A 13,339-nucleotide genomic window follows, 5' to 3' on the forward strand; every position below is an offset into this window, starting at 1 on the left:
TCAGCTGCTTTGTAGGTTTGTGTGAGATGTAAATTAGAGTGCCAAGTGGGCGCTCGCACGTTGACTGTTGTGCTTGTCTCATCTCATTGCATGTTGAGGAACTTGAGTGGTGCCTGAACTATGTTCAGTCATACATTTTGTACAGATTTTTAATCTGGAGTGTCTAGAGTGGAATGTCATAAGTGTTTGGCTAGTGCTTAGGAAGAAGATGCACATTGTAGGGTATTGAGACATTTGGCGGGTCTTCTTGAGGGTCTCAAATGCATGAGTTGCGACTGCGCAGCTTCCCGGCAGCGGCACATTGGGCAAAATCCAAAGTTGATCCAGTATTGTGATGTAGAAAACTGGTACTTAGGCAATGAAAAGACTTGGACTTCTCAACCTGCGAAGTGAACTTATTGAAGTGCACAAAGTACGCAGACGCTTCGCTACTACTTATAAATTGTTACACAGGAGGTGCATGTTGAACATATCACTTCTTTATCGAACGTGCCGCTCATTTCTCAAGCATGAGAATGATACACTTCCGCAACACAGAGTAGAACTAGAAACAGGTGTTTGCCAAGAACACATGTACATGAAAGGAAAGGACGGTGAAAGAAGTAGATGACTTTGACTTCGGCCTTGGCCTTATCCTATTCAGCGAGCCTGCACAAGGCATCCTTCACAAGGACCGTACTTGAAGATGGAAAAAGCTGACTCTGAACCCTGTTCCTGTCTCACCATAGCGCTTACCCTTCCTCAATCCATATCAAAGATATTGGCGGGAACAGCTGTCACAACCCCCGAAAAATAGCTATCACAGCCTCGGCTGAGTCATCAATATCCCTAAAATTCTATTCAAGAGGCAGCTGGAATTGCTGTTGCGGCAACCTGTGGTAGCCCAAAGGCGATGTGCTGATTTGCCTTGTACACCTCGGGATCAGGGTTGAAGCTGGCTCCATACAACGCGCCCTTCACCTGCAGTGTTCATAACACTTGAAATTCAAACAACAAATATTAGTAAGTCTGGGATATTACAACAAGACAGGGGTGATTGAGCTGCTTGTAATCACCATGTTGGAACCATGTTGCAAGATCTCCGCAGAAGGCAACCCTTATCTAGATTTATAAATAATGCGATCTGGTCCGCACATTGCAGCCTTAAAGACAATATTGACGCCAAGGCCAGGCATCAGAATGGGGCCAAAATAAATTCAGCCGCTAAGTACTGCACAGTGGCAAGCTGGTCGCACAAGATAATTTGCATGCATTTTTGGGCCATGAAATATTGGAACTGCCAAATTTTTGATGGCATGCAGACACTTCAGGAACTTGTGATATGAAGATGGGCAGTGGAAGACTGGCCACAATATTAATGAGCCTCAGGTGGCTCCCAGCAGGTCTCTAAAATGTAAGCATACTGATAGCATAGCAGCAAGAAGCATGCATGCGGAAGCCATGCATGCACACATTTGAGAAAGTGAGGAGAGAGGGGCACCTTCATGAACTCAGTCATGGTCGTGGGAGGGTACTTTTTCTGAGGACCCTGGATGAGGACATTATCCTTGGGCCACACAAACCAGCCCATGGAGTAGCGGGCAGCCTGCAGATTTAAAATGTCAAACCATCAGCCAATTTATTGTGATTGTACACGAGAGATGCTCGTTATGTTGAGGCAATTCTGAGGTTTCCCGTGCTTTAAACGAACTTTCGTAAGAGCTCCGAGCCAAATCAAGCTCGGGCATGCTTAAGGCAGGGTGATTCCTATGACACCAATTTGCAAGACTTCTTATCCTTACAATGGGCCTGACTTGAAAAGAGCCCTGCAGGTCAAGAGTGACGTCATTTAGCAAACTGGTAGCACACTGGAAGACATCTGGAGTCCTGCCCTCCTCATACTATGGCAGGCTTTGACAGAGGTCCTAGAAAATCTGAAGCCAGCCCCTTAGTAGGGCAAGGGCAAGGGCTGCCGCGGTAAAGCTGCATTTTTGGAGCATCCCTGAGATCCCTAAGGTATTTGAAGAGGAAGATGCCAATCTTCTGGTGAACCCGGATTGTAAGCGGATCACATTTACTGACAGATCTGCAGCCCCTAGCCCTGAACCACTCAGGCCAATTTCTTCGGTGGCCCATGGGGGCAGTCAAACCTTGCCTAAGGTGTGAGCGATTTGGGCTGGGCATATTAGCTGTGTTGCACATGGGCAGGGTTCTCGTACCAGCGACTCGCCAGGCTTGGGCATGCGAACGCGGTGGTAGTTGGATTTGAGCAGGCCGTCACTCCAGAACTGCAGCGGGTCCCCCACATTCACAGTGATGCATCCTGGCTTCGGAGGGCAGTCCGTCCACTTGTCCACCTGCAGTTCACTCCTAATTGCAAGTAATATCATGTGAAAAAACTGAAATGATTGTGTTAGGGATGACCTGGACTCCATTATATTGACATACATTAGTGGAGAAAGTGCCAAGACAGAGAAGGCTGGAGAGGAATCATTGAGAGGTTGCTGCAACGCACCTAGCCCTGAGGGCTAGAACAAGCGTGTAATAATAATAATAAAAATTGAAACATTCCGTGGCCCCTTCTGGTTTGATGTGCCTTTGTATCCTGTTCACTCCTATTGGCACATTTACGCACTACTGAGCAATCTATTCAACAAATCTGATACTGTGCTCGTTCGTGCGTTTGGAACATTCTGGATGCACAGCATAGGTGCTATAGCCGCACGGGGCTCCTTCTTACCGTGTAGTGGCCATTCTCACTGCCGACTGCCTGCCCGTCCTTGCCAGCAGCCAGCTCCAGTCCAACAGACCCTGAAGGAAACCATGATTTCACTTCACCCTTTCTTCATGATACAGCTTTTCTCTCTTCTGTTTCCTGATACGGACCCTCACTTGCCCATGTTGATCACACAGCTGGCCCAACGCTGTACCAGCCTTTATAGAGATTCAGTGAATGCAGGCATATCCAATAAAATCATACTTGACTGCTTGAAAGTTTTATTCCCAAGCCTTCTTCTCTGGGCTTACCAGGGCTTGTGAAGAGGAGAGTCATGAGAGATTCGTCGGTGTGGGCTGTGATGCGATTTACACCCTGCTCCCATGTGGAAGGGTCAACCCCCTCCCAGGAGGGGTACTTGTGGTACTGCAGGAAAGTGTTGTTCTCCACATTGTTGACATCAGTGATCTGCAGCAGTCAAGTATTTGTCATTGCACTAGAACAATCATCATCTTTCATGTGATTTTCTGAACTATTCTAAAAAGGTGTAAGGTCAATATGACGGTCACATCCGCTCGAAGGCATTAACCTGGAGCTCTTTGGACGGACACTGTCTCCTGCATATATATATATATATATATATATATGCAATGACCCTTATGGGACCTCAACAAAGACCCTTGTGATGCTAATTTTTACCCTCTAGGTCGCCTTATTTGTACATAAATATTGAAGAGGTGCTCATGATAGGGAGTGGGGCAATATGGTGAGATGAGCGAGCAGGGGGTCTTGCAGCAATCCAGGAAAAGCAACCAACCTGCTCTTGCGATAATTCATCAGGAAAACAAGCCTTGCACTGCCACACCAGCTGCTGCCAGGCTGAAAGCATGTGCACATACACACGCTAGCGGGAAAAGAATACAGAACATTGTTCATTGTTCAGAGGTTTAAAACAACCAAGGAAAGGGTCGCACATCCTTGAAGTAGTCTTCGCGGAAGCCGATGCCCAGCGCAAACAGAGACATGAGGCGGTCCACGACTGGAGGCAGAGCTTCCATGAACTCAATTGTCGTGTCCCTGCGGCAGTCAGACCAGGTGAAATTCACACTCAATCCACACTTTCTATGTCAAGGATGTAGTTAATATCACATCCTCTGTTGTGCAGAAGGGTGAACATTGATACAATGCATGACACACCCCTGAAACGCGCCCCAGGCATCATCATCGCGTCTACTCCTTATCTTTGTCTTCACATGATCAATTATGAGCCCACAATTGTGCCATTTGAATATGAGTTCATCTCTGGTGATGCAGACCATGATCAGTTAACGGTCTCACTGATGCTGACTAGGACTTATCTGGCATATGACGATTTAGGTGATCCTGGCTAGACCAAAATTGCATCTAAATGTTGCATGCTTGATTGCAGAAGGCCTCACTTGAAGTTGGGGCAGTCCTCCTCACGGGGCCAGACCTTCTCCATTTCCTTGTGCACAGGGAATTTCTGGATGCAGCTCTCCCGCACGAGTCCTGCATGCACCTGCAACTCTCAAGAGTCCACCCGTTTAGAGGAGTACCTGAGAAATTGGGGCCAAAGAGATGATATATCTCTTCTATAAGGCCTGCCGAAATCCAGATCGAGCTGCAAAAAGAAAAGCTGGGGATCTTGACACATCAGCCGATTAACTGATAGATGAAGAGTAGCAAGTGCCTATGTACGGACCATTTGTTTGACCATGTGATGGGACAGACAGCTGTGGTGCTGCTGCTTGCACACAAGCTCGGCGGGCACTTTTAGGCTGACGAGCATTACAGACTCTGTCTTGTCATAGCCACAGCCCCCATGACGATGACAAATAGAAAGGGCTAGCAACAGGTGGCAAAGTATACAAGGCAACAACATCCAGGTCTAAGTGAGATCGATGTACTGTCGCCAGGTGCAGTTAATTTGCACCATGGGACTGCACAGTTTGGATGTTACATCAGGTATGCTTCATGGAACCCTGGACACCAAAAGCGGATGCAGTGGTGTCAGCGACGGGAGCATCAGCCTTGACTGCCGCACCTCCTTCACTCATGCTGTTGACTTCATAGCCCAGCAGCTTGACAGCTGCCCAGTCAGTGGAGGGGTACTTGGCCTTCACCTCTGCTGGCTGATTGAAGTAGCTGCAGGCAACACAAGAGCGCTTTGAACCAAGCACTGCTGGCAGACGTCAGCTTACGCGAAGCAGTCTGATGGTTCGGTGGCGTTGAGCAGCAAGATTGAGCCGAACGCAAATTGTGGAGGGGTACGTATACGCCATGCGAATTGAGCCATCGTGAGAATTGGCCGAGCTGGGCCCCGACAATTGGGTTTCTTGTTGAGGAATGCAGGGCTGTGAACGTGTTGCTTCGCAGGATGCAGTGTCCACTCACCGGTCATTGATGGCAAATGCGCGGTCGATGAGCTCCTGAGGGATGCCGTGGTTGGTGATGTAGAAGAAGCCTACAAAGTGGCACAGGACTATACTGGTAAATTTGGCATAAAAAAATCATTCAATCCGATGCATGGATACAAATTTGTGATGGTGCTATGCTGCAGAATAGAGCGCAAAGGGTTAAGCAGACAGTTCGTGCAGCAGCGGAGCAGCACTGCGCAGAGCAACTGGCACACCGTCCAGGTATGCAACCAGAAGCCACGGACATCTCTGACAGGTCTGCAATTTGAGACATTCTGTCTGATTAATTTCGGCGTGAGAGAGTGCAAAGCTTGTTACGCCCTAGGATTCCGGACATCCGGCAGCTGGCTCCGCGGTTTTCGATCTTACCTATGGTGGTTGCTGCCTTCATCAGCTCATCTTTGATTTCTTCTTTGCGCTCCTCAAAGTTTGACAGGTCGATGATCGGTGGTCCATCGGTACTCATCGCTGGGGTTTCGCGGCACACAAGGCACCAGGAGCAGATGTAGGAAGGCTATAAGTGTGGGCGCGCCCGCTGGGAATCGGTGCTTATTTAAAGAATTAAATAACGCAAATATCAACGCCTGAACGATAGAACAAGGGCCCTGAGGCACGTCTGCCTTGGGGTCAAATATGATGGGTCATTTCACGTAAGTCTGCTGATGTCACAGTCCATGTGCGCCACATGGCTCACATGGGGAGGGGGTCTGGAAATAATGAAAGTGCAACTGCGCAGCTTCCAGGCAGCGGCACAATGGGCGATGTCCAACATAATCCAAGCCTGCACTTTGGAATGATGGAAAACAAGCTATGAACTTAAATGGAGTCCCGAAGGTGCAAATTAAAATAATTAAATTGCGCAGTAACGCAGACGCCTGGCTACTTGTGGGTATTTATCACACAGGAGATGCATGTTGAAAGTTTTACTGCTTTACCAAATGGGCCCCTTGTTCCATAAGCATGGCAATGACAAGTCTCCGCAACATGAAACTGACGTAGAAACAGGCGTCGGCCAAGAATCCAAGAAAGAAGACGACGGTGAAGAAGAAGATGACCTTGGTCTTGTCCTGTTTAGCGAGCCTTCAGACCGGCCGTATCACAAGGATGAAGGTACCGTCTGATACATGATATAGCCTGTAGTTGTACAATTTTGTATGCAGTGCCATAGTATGCTGTGTGGGGCCACAAGCAACGATGCCACGGAGATCAGCATTGGAGACGTTTTATTATCGTTCTATGCGTGTTTGGGTACTAATTGACTTCCCGGCTCTTCAGATACCTATCAACCAACCTATCTAGCAAGAGAACTCCATGTCGATCAAATTGGCTGGAACCATTTCACCAAGTAAGCCTTTCCGTGAATACCCTCTGACCAATCCCAGATGAGAAGCTTTCCCTGCCTGCCACAACAAATGTATTCCACAGGATGTTGACCAGAATCTCTTGCGCGCCTGCAGAGGCCGCGCGAACAGGCCACTGTTTTGGAGAACGGCCTTCCAGCATGCCTGGCGGAATTTGCGGAGCAGACATGGCATTTCCTTTGATGACGTGGAAGACAGCATCCACCGCAAGGACCAGGAGGATCAGGCAAAGGAAGCTCAGCAGCTTGCAGCCAGAGGGTGAGCTACTCATACATTGGTGGACAATCCCTCTTGTCAAGAGACAGGTGTTGAGTGTGGAGAACAAGTGAGGGTTTGACAGAGATCCTGGGTTGCCCGGACAGCAGATTTCAATGTCTCTGGACAAACCCCATGGATTCTTGACCTGCCTAGTAAGCTTGGCAGTCAATGTGGCCAAATATTCTAGGTGGATAGAATCCATTCCCAGAACTGAGAAGCAAATGTCCAATCGCGGTGGGGATCCCCCTGGGAAGTCAAAGCCCTATTTTCGATATATTGTTAATATCTAAAGGCTGTCACTGGCTGCCAGGAGGAGGTACAGATGCAGATTGCCAACAATCCACCCTCTGTCTCGCCCGGCAATGGCCTGGTACTTTTTCACCACTCTGGTCGACGCCACATACACCGCCTTCATCGTGCCCTTGGGAGTGGCATTCCATTTCAAGGCCACCCACTTCTCATGGTACAACGGCGTTGACATCGCTGCAGGCAAGCACTGTAGTTGTAGGCAAAAATTTGAGACCCTGCAGGCACATAGCAGCAGTCTGAAAGTTTCCCCACTGGACATCTGTGCCATTGCTGAGCGGCCTGGCGAATTCTGATTTTATAAATGGGGATCTGTAGTCACAGCTTGCGATTGAGTCGTTTAGAGTTTATGTATATGTGCAGGAACTGTCTACTGGCTGGATATCCTCATGGGCTTCTCAACAGGCTTTGTGGTGATCCACAATCTGCGCAGAAAGGTCATCAGAGACCCGCGGCTGATAGCGGAGTATTATGTCCGCTACTCCACATTTTTCGTGGACTTGCTGGCCGCGCTGCCGCTCATTGCTGAGGTGATCTTCCAATCTGATGACCTTTCTACGTTATTTTTTAGCTGCCTTCTGCACTGATTCACTTACTGGACCTAGTGCAGTGTGAAACATGCATCCGGAGCACTGTGAGCTAGCAGGCTGAAAGGCTGGAAAGAGAAGAGAATGGAGTGTCATGATTGCTGCGCAGATAGCAGTGCTTGGGATACCAGACCAGTCAGGCGGCATGCCTCTGCATATCATCCTCCTGCTGAGGCTCTTCCGCATGTGGCATGTCATCAAGTTCCTGGAGGTAAGCTCATGTTACATGGGAAAATAGCCTGAGCGCACTGCTTGTTCTCGTACCATCTGCAATGCATCCTTCAGTATCATGGTCTTGTTTGTAAATTTCTCATCATTGACAAGGTTGAATATGAGTGGTGCGCATGCAGCGTCTCGTGTTCATCTCTCTCATCGGCACCTTCAACCGCACGCTCATGAGACACCTGTCCATTGGCCACATCTTCTTCATCAATGTCACCTTTGCAGCGTGAGTGGCCTCTACCCAATTTCCTGCCTCATGCAACAAATTTACACACCAGTCTTTTTGCCATTTTTCTCTAGTACTGCAGACAGCGCTTGCTTTGGCAGCAGCTTTGAGTGTCGATGGTGGCTAAACAGGTGTGTGCTGCTGAACTTCCTGGCATGCGTGTGGTACTATGTGGCCACCTTGGAGGGAGTGGCAAACAGCTGGCTGACTAAAGTTGGTGAGTGCGTGCCCTCTCCTGCAACAATACTGCTCTGTTCTCCAAGTGCAGCTGACAGGTGACATATGCAAAGTGGTCACCATGCGCATCTCAATGTTCACAGCAGATAAGACGCCTGATGCCTGGGCGATGGGTGCTCATGCGCAGGCCAGATTGACCTCTCAAATGCCCCAGGAGCAAGGCAGTGGGTGGCTTCCCTGTACTTTGTCACCATGACCATCACAACGGTGTGCGCTGCCTCCCTGCCTTCTGATTATTTGAATCTGAAGTTAATTTGATTTAATCACTGTCCACCTTGACCTTAATGTAGATAATCATGCCAAGAAATTTGCTGCTTCGATTGTGCAGGTGGGGTACGGCGACATCGGCCCAACCAATGCCTTTGAGCAGATCATGGCCGTCATCCTGATGCTGTTCGGCATCATCATCTTTGGCTTTGTCATCTCCAGCTCACAGTGCGTTTCTTTCTTGCGTTGTGTTGTCTGCAAAGCCTTGCTTCTTACCTCCAGACCTGAAACACGGAAGCACACATTGCTCCAAAGCCTGGAAGCCTTGACCTTTCTTGATGGGCTCGTCATATTTTCCGCACCTCAGGTGTAATGCATGCATTGAATGTATGAGCAGATAGCTCATTAAATTACAGTGGGGCGGCCTAATTGGACGTGATCCCTGGTGTGCGCGTGCAGGCAGCTGATAAAGTTTTTGAGCACGGAGGCGCGGCGCGCGGGGAAGCTGCGGAAGAAGCTGGCGCGAGTGGAGATGTGGACGCGGCAGCGACGCATCAGTCAGACTATTACCCGCCGCATCCGCGCCTACTACGCCGAAGTCTGGCTGCCCTTCACCGGTGTGTGCTGCTGCTGCCGCTTGCAGGTGTTTGTGCCTGTGGAGCATGCAAGCTTCCTGACAAGGTGGCTGTCACTTTCTGCAGGCGCTCCGTCACAAAGCTCGCTTGCTTCACAGCGCAGATGCGCTGCGCCCTAACTCTGAAGTTTGGGTTAGAAAAGCGCCTTTGGGCCTGTTCCTGCAGTATGTCATGTCGCGGTCTGTAAGGAGGAATGCCACGATTCTGGCAACAGGCCTGTCCCTTTAGTCATGCTAATAGCACCAGGAAGATCTGTTGTAGATCTGTTCAGGACCAGTCTCAAGGTGCTGTCCTGATGGCAACTTATTCTGGGGCTGGTAAGCTGAGGATTGTCCTTCAAGAAAGGAACAGATGATTGCAAGGAGCGGAAAGTAACCGCAACATTGTGTTGGCCTGCGTGCAGAGCTGCATGACGAAGCCTTTTGGTTGCAGCTTATTGACGTGATGGGAATATCACAGGCTGAAAGCTCAACTCAAACTTCAGTGCTGATGGTGCCCCAGCTGTGCGCAGAGGTGAACGGCGAGGACTGTTTGTCAGCAGTTCTCGTCCGGACGGGTAGTTGGGGGTGCCCAGATTCAGATCAAATGAGTACCTGTGTTTTTATCGCGCGCAGAGGTGAATGACGAGGACTTTTGGAGCGAGCTGCCGGCGGCGCTGCGAACGGATATGGCGCTGGAGCTGGCGCGGCCGCTCTTCGCGCACTCCGACATCTTTCGCGCGCTCGACGAGTCTGCCGAGCGCCAGGTGGCCGCGCGCCTGCAGCCCTGCCTCGTGCCAGCCGGCCACAACGTTGCGCAGGAGGGCGACGACGCCGACGCGCTCTATCTACTTCAAGAAGGTGCGTTGCGCTGTGTTGCATGCTGGACAAAGTGAAGGCGCTTGTCTGGCACAAGACAGCGGCGGTCAAAATTATCAGTTGTGGTCATGAGATGTATAATGTACAGGAGTGTCCAATGATTTTTATTGGCAGGGTGAGGTGCTACGACCTGTTGTGACAATGCTGTGTCAATGTGCCGGCCTCTTTCAGAAAGTATTTTTGTCTTGGCAGCGCAGGCGCTGAGTTCGTATGCCTTGAGCTCAACCTGTGCCCGTGCCCCCTCCACACCATCGAGCTGCTTGGTATCCCGCCAGCCATTGAAGATTCAAACACTGAAGAGGTGCAATTTTAATGGCGGCAATCTTTGCGCAGGGGAGCTGCTAATAATGCGGCACACGGAGGAGATGCGGCTGGTGACGGCGCCGGCGATTGTGGGGGAGAGCGTGCTGCTCAACCTGCTGCCAGACGGGCCCCACGTTCGCCCGGTCACCCTGCGCGCCATCTCCCCCTGCATGCTCTGGGCGCTCACCATCCGCGACCTGGAACACATCTTCAACGTGAGCCACTGCTCCTGTCTATCCCCTGCCTTATCCTTTTATGTTCAGAGCCGGTTCCTTTCCTTTAGGCGACATGAATTCTGTCAAGAACAGCACCTAGCACGATCCCAGGCTAAGCACTGAGGCAACCAGCGCCTGAAGATGAGGAATAGGAAGTTGGCGTCTTGTTGGTGTCTTGTCTCCTCCGAAATGTTGCAGCCGTGGTTTTGGGATTTGGCAGTCACTTGAAAATGCCAGGCTATCTATAGTGGGTTCGGCAGTTGCACCTGCATGCCACCCTACTCTGAGAAGCACCTACTGTGGTTTTCCTTATTGCGTGCTGGGTGCTTGCCGGCTTTTCACTCCCATTTCCAGGGCGGTGAAGCTGACTTGATTCAAATTGCAATGATGCCTTGGCAAACACTGCCCCAGTGGACATGCATGTGGAATCCATGGAAGGCTGATGCATGTTGCGTGAGTGGGCAGATCCTGCCGGAGTTGCGCCACAAGCTGATCGACATGTTTGAGCGGCGCATGCAGCTCAACCTGAGGCATGCCGCCAAAGACGAGCGCGAGCACTGGTGCGCTGCTTCCCCCCCACCATTCTAATTGCCACTCCCAGCTTGCGATTTTCGTTTTGAATTTTTTAACAACCTCTGCCCCAGCTCATCTCATGCCAAACACCCATTTCTAGTGCCAGCACAGCTGACCTGCAGTGCTGCTTTTCAGATTGAATCTGACAACTTGTAATGTATACAGCTTACCTCTGAGCTCATTTCGAGCTTTTTCTTCTAAGCGGATAGCCATGATTGGTCCTCGAAAAACAATTTCAAAAACATGTTTTATAAAACTTGACGCCGCTATCCAGGGAGAGCCTGCTTCAGCGCGCGTCGCAGCTGGCGCAGCAGATGCAGCCGCCCGAGGGCAGCGCTTCTGAGCACGACAAATCCGACGAGCGCGGCGGCCGCGGCGGCGGCGGCCGCGGCGGCGGTGGTGGCGGCAAGCCCGACACCGACAATGACTCGCCTTTCGAGAACGACGTGGAGCCAATCTGGGACGACGCCGCGAGCACGAGCGGGCAACGCATGACGGTCGGCCGCGCGCTGCAAGACGTGCCGGAGTATTTGAAACCGCTCGCGCAGTGCGAGCGGCGGCTGCGCCTCAAGGACGTCTGTTACATCAACCACCCTGACCGTGCGAGGGTGATGACCCCCACTTCTTACGCCGACGCCCGGGACTTCGCCGCCGGAACTGCCACATCGGCGGCCACGTCAGCGGCCCAGTCAGTGCCCGGGACTAACGGGGACGCGCGCGGCGCGGCGTCGGCGTCGGCGCCCGGCGGGAATGGAGGTCCTGGAGAGGGCGTTGGGCGGTTGCGGCGCAGCAGCAAGAGTAGCAGCAGGCGGGAACGCAGGGGAGACAGGTCACCGAAGGACAGGGATAGGAGCAATAGCAGGGGGCAGCTGCAGCCGCAGGACTGGGCGGAGCTCTTGACCACCAGGCAGCAGGCTGCTGCCGGCGGCAGTACTGCAAGCCCGCGCTCTGGGCAGCCTCGGCCCGTACCCAACGGGCACTACGGAAACTGGGCTGAGGCGCCATCGCAGCGCGACCAGCAGGGCGATGTTGAGCTCAGCCGCCGGCCCGGGGCATCCAGGGCAGATAGCCGCGGGTCAGACATCCGCAGCACGTCTAGTCGCAGCAGAAACAAACACGGCGGAGATGATCGCAGTGAGAGCATGCGCAGGGAGAGCGGTGGGCAGCAGGGCTCGATGCACAGAGTGCACAGGATGTTCAGCCGCTCTGGGCCGGGGACGCCGCAGGGCCGCGGCCGGGCGGATTCACTTGGTACCCCGCTGACTCAGCGCACGTCGGAGGGCCGGGAGGACCGCTCCGGCAGGGTTGGCGACCAGCAGGTGGTGGACAGCGAGAGGGAGGACCCGGCAGGGGATGTTGAGACGGTGGGGGAGGGGCACACCGAAGAGCTGACAGGCGGGGGGTCACACCAGCCCCACAGCCTGGAGGACGCCCTGAGCTCCATCCCTGAGGACCTCAGGCGCACCGTGCACTCCTGATGATAGGCAGTGCGAGTTGTTTTGAAGGGAATACAGCTCTTGCAGATGGTGGCCGGGCGGTCTCGGGTATTTGTTTGTTGTCTTCAGATTTTGTTCCCCAGCAGGGGGCCCAAAATCTGCGGAAGCTGATCTGTATAGATCAGAAACGGATGTTGCTGTGTATCTGATTTGCGGAAGCTGGCTTAAATGTCGGAATTACATGTTGCTGTGTATTTGATAAGAGTGGTTGGTGACCTGCTCAGGTTCAAATAGCAAGCAAGCACGCCTTTCCATAATGAGGATGATATCAGGCAGTGACAAAATATAACTTATATCAGTTTTGTCACTGCCTTGGGTGTTGCTTTGGAGTTGGAATCCTTGAAGTGACAGTCCTTTTGTAGTATCTCAAAGTGGCGGAGCTTATATGCTAGCTTTCTGTAAATTTTCCAGCTTGTGCATTCATTTGCAACATCAAAAAATGTTTCCATGATTACTCAGGCATAACATTCTATTTGGAATTGGAGGTTCTATGTTGGCTTTAAGTCTATGCCTGTCACGGGGCAGGAGCTGAAATGCTGAACATACTGATGCCAATCTGACCTCCGCACCACAAACTTAGTGCCTCCATGAGTCAGATACACAGCCTCTGCTTTGGCGACTGGGTAGCCTGTGACAGAACGCTATTCCTCAGCACCTTGACACAACTTGGTAGCCTGAGACTGGCAAGGAATGCACTCAGTCACAAGCACAGATGGCGCATCT

General features: G+C 51.5%; 2 protein-coding genes across 2 annotated transcripts; one reads left to right on the plus strand and one right to left on the minus strand.

Annotated features, from left to right (window-relative positions):
• Window positions 1–426: 426 nt before the first annotated feature.
• Window positions 427–5,745, minus strand: COCSUDRAFT_54671 (Clavaminate synthase-like protein). The gene is made up of 10 exons (XM_005643873.1): window positions 5,503–5,745; window positions 5,111–5,180; window positions 4,761–4,861; window positions 4,135–4,225; window positions 3,670–3,772; window positions 3,007–3,163; window positions 2,720–2,790; window positions 2,199–2,336; window positions 1,481–1,585; window positions 427–960 (listed from the first exon to the last, which is right to left on the minus strand). The coding sequence occupies exons 1-10, from the start codon at window positions 5,597–5,599 to the stop codon at window positions 841–843; spliced, it is 1,053 nt and encodes a 350-aa protein (XP_005643930.1). The 5' UTR covers window positions 5,600–5,745; the 3' UTR covers window positions 427–840.
• A 1,369-nt stretch (window positions 5,746–7,114) lies between these two features.
• COCSUDRAFT_58675 (hypothetical protein) lies at window positions 7,115–12,598 on the plus strand (the record flags this gene model as incomplete). The annotated part of the gene is made up of 12 exons (XM_005643874.1): window positions 7,115–7,253; window positions 7,422–7,588; window positions 7,755–7,856; window positions 7,996–8,093; window positions 8,225–8,310; window positions 8,458–8,537; window positions 8,659–8,765; window positions 8,997–9,154; window positions 9,787–10,011; window positions 10,363–10,547; window positions 11,013–11,107; window positions 11,395–12,598. 12 exons carry the CDS (start codon window positions 7,115–7,117, stop codon window positions 12,596–12,598), a joined length of 2,646 nt encoding a protein of 881 aa, XP_005643931.1.
• Between the last annotated feature and the right edge of the window lie 741 nt (window positions 12,599–13,339).

The sequence above is a fragment of the Coccomyxa subellipsoidea genome (genome assembly GCF_000258705.1).
Source record: "Coccomyxa subellipsoidea C-169, whole genome shotgun sequence".
NCBI classification, from domain to species: domain Eukaryota; kingdom Viridiplantae; phylum Chlorophyta; class Trebouxiophyceae; family Coccomyxaceae; genus Coccomyxa; species Coccomyxa subellipsoidea.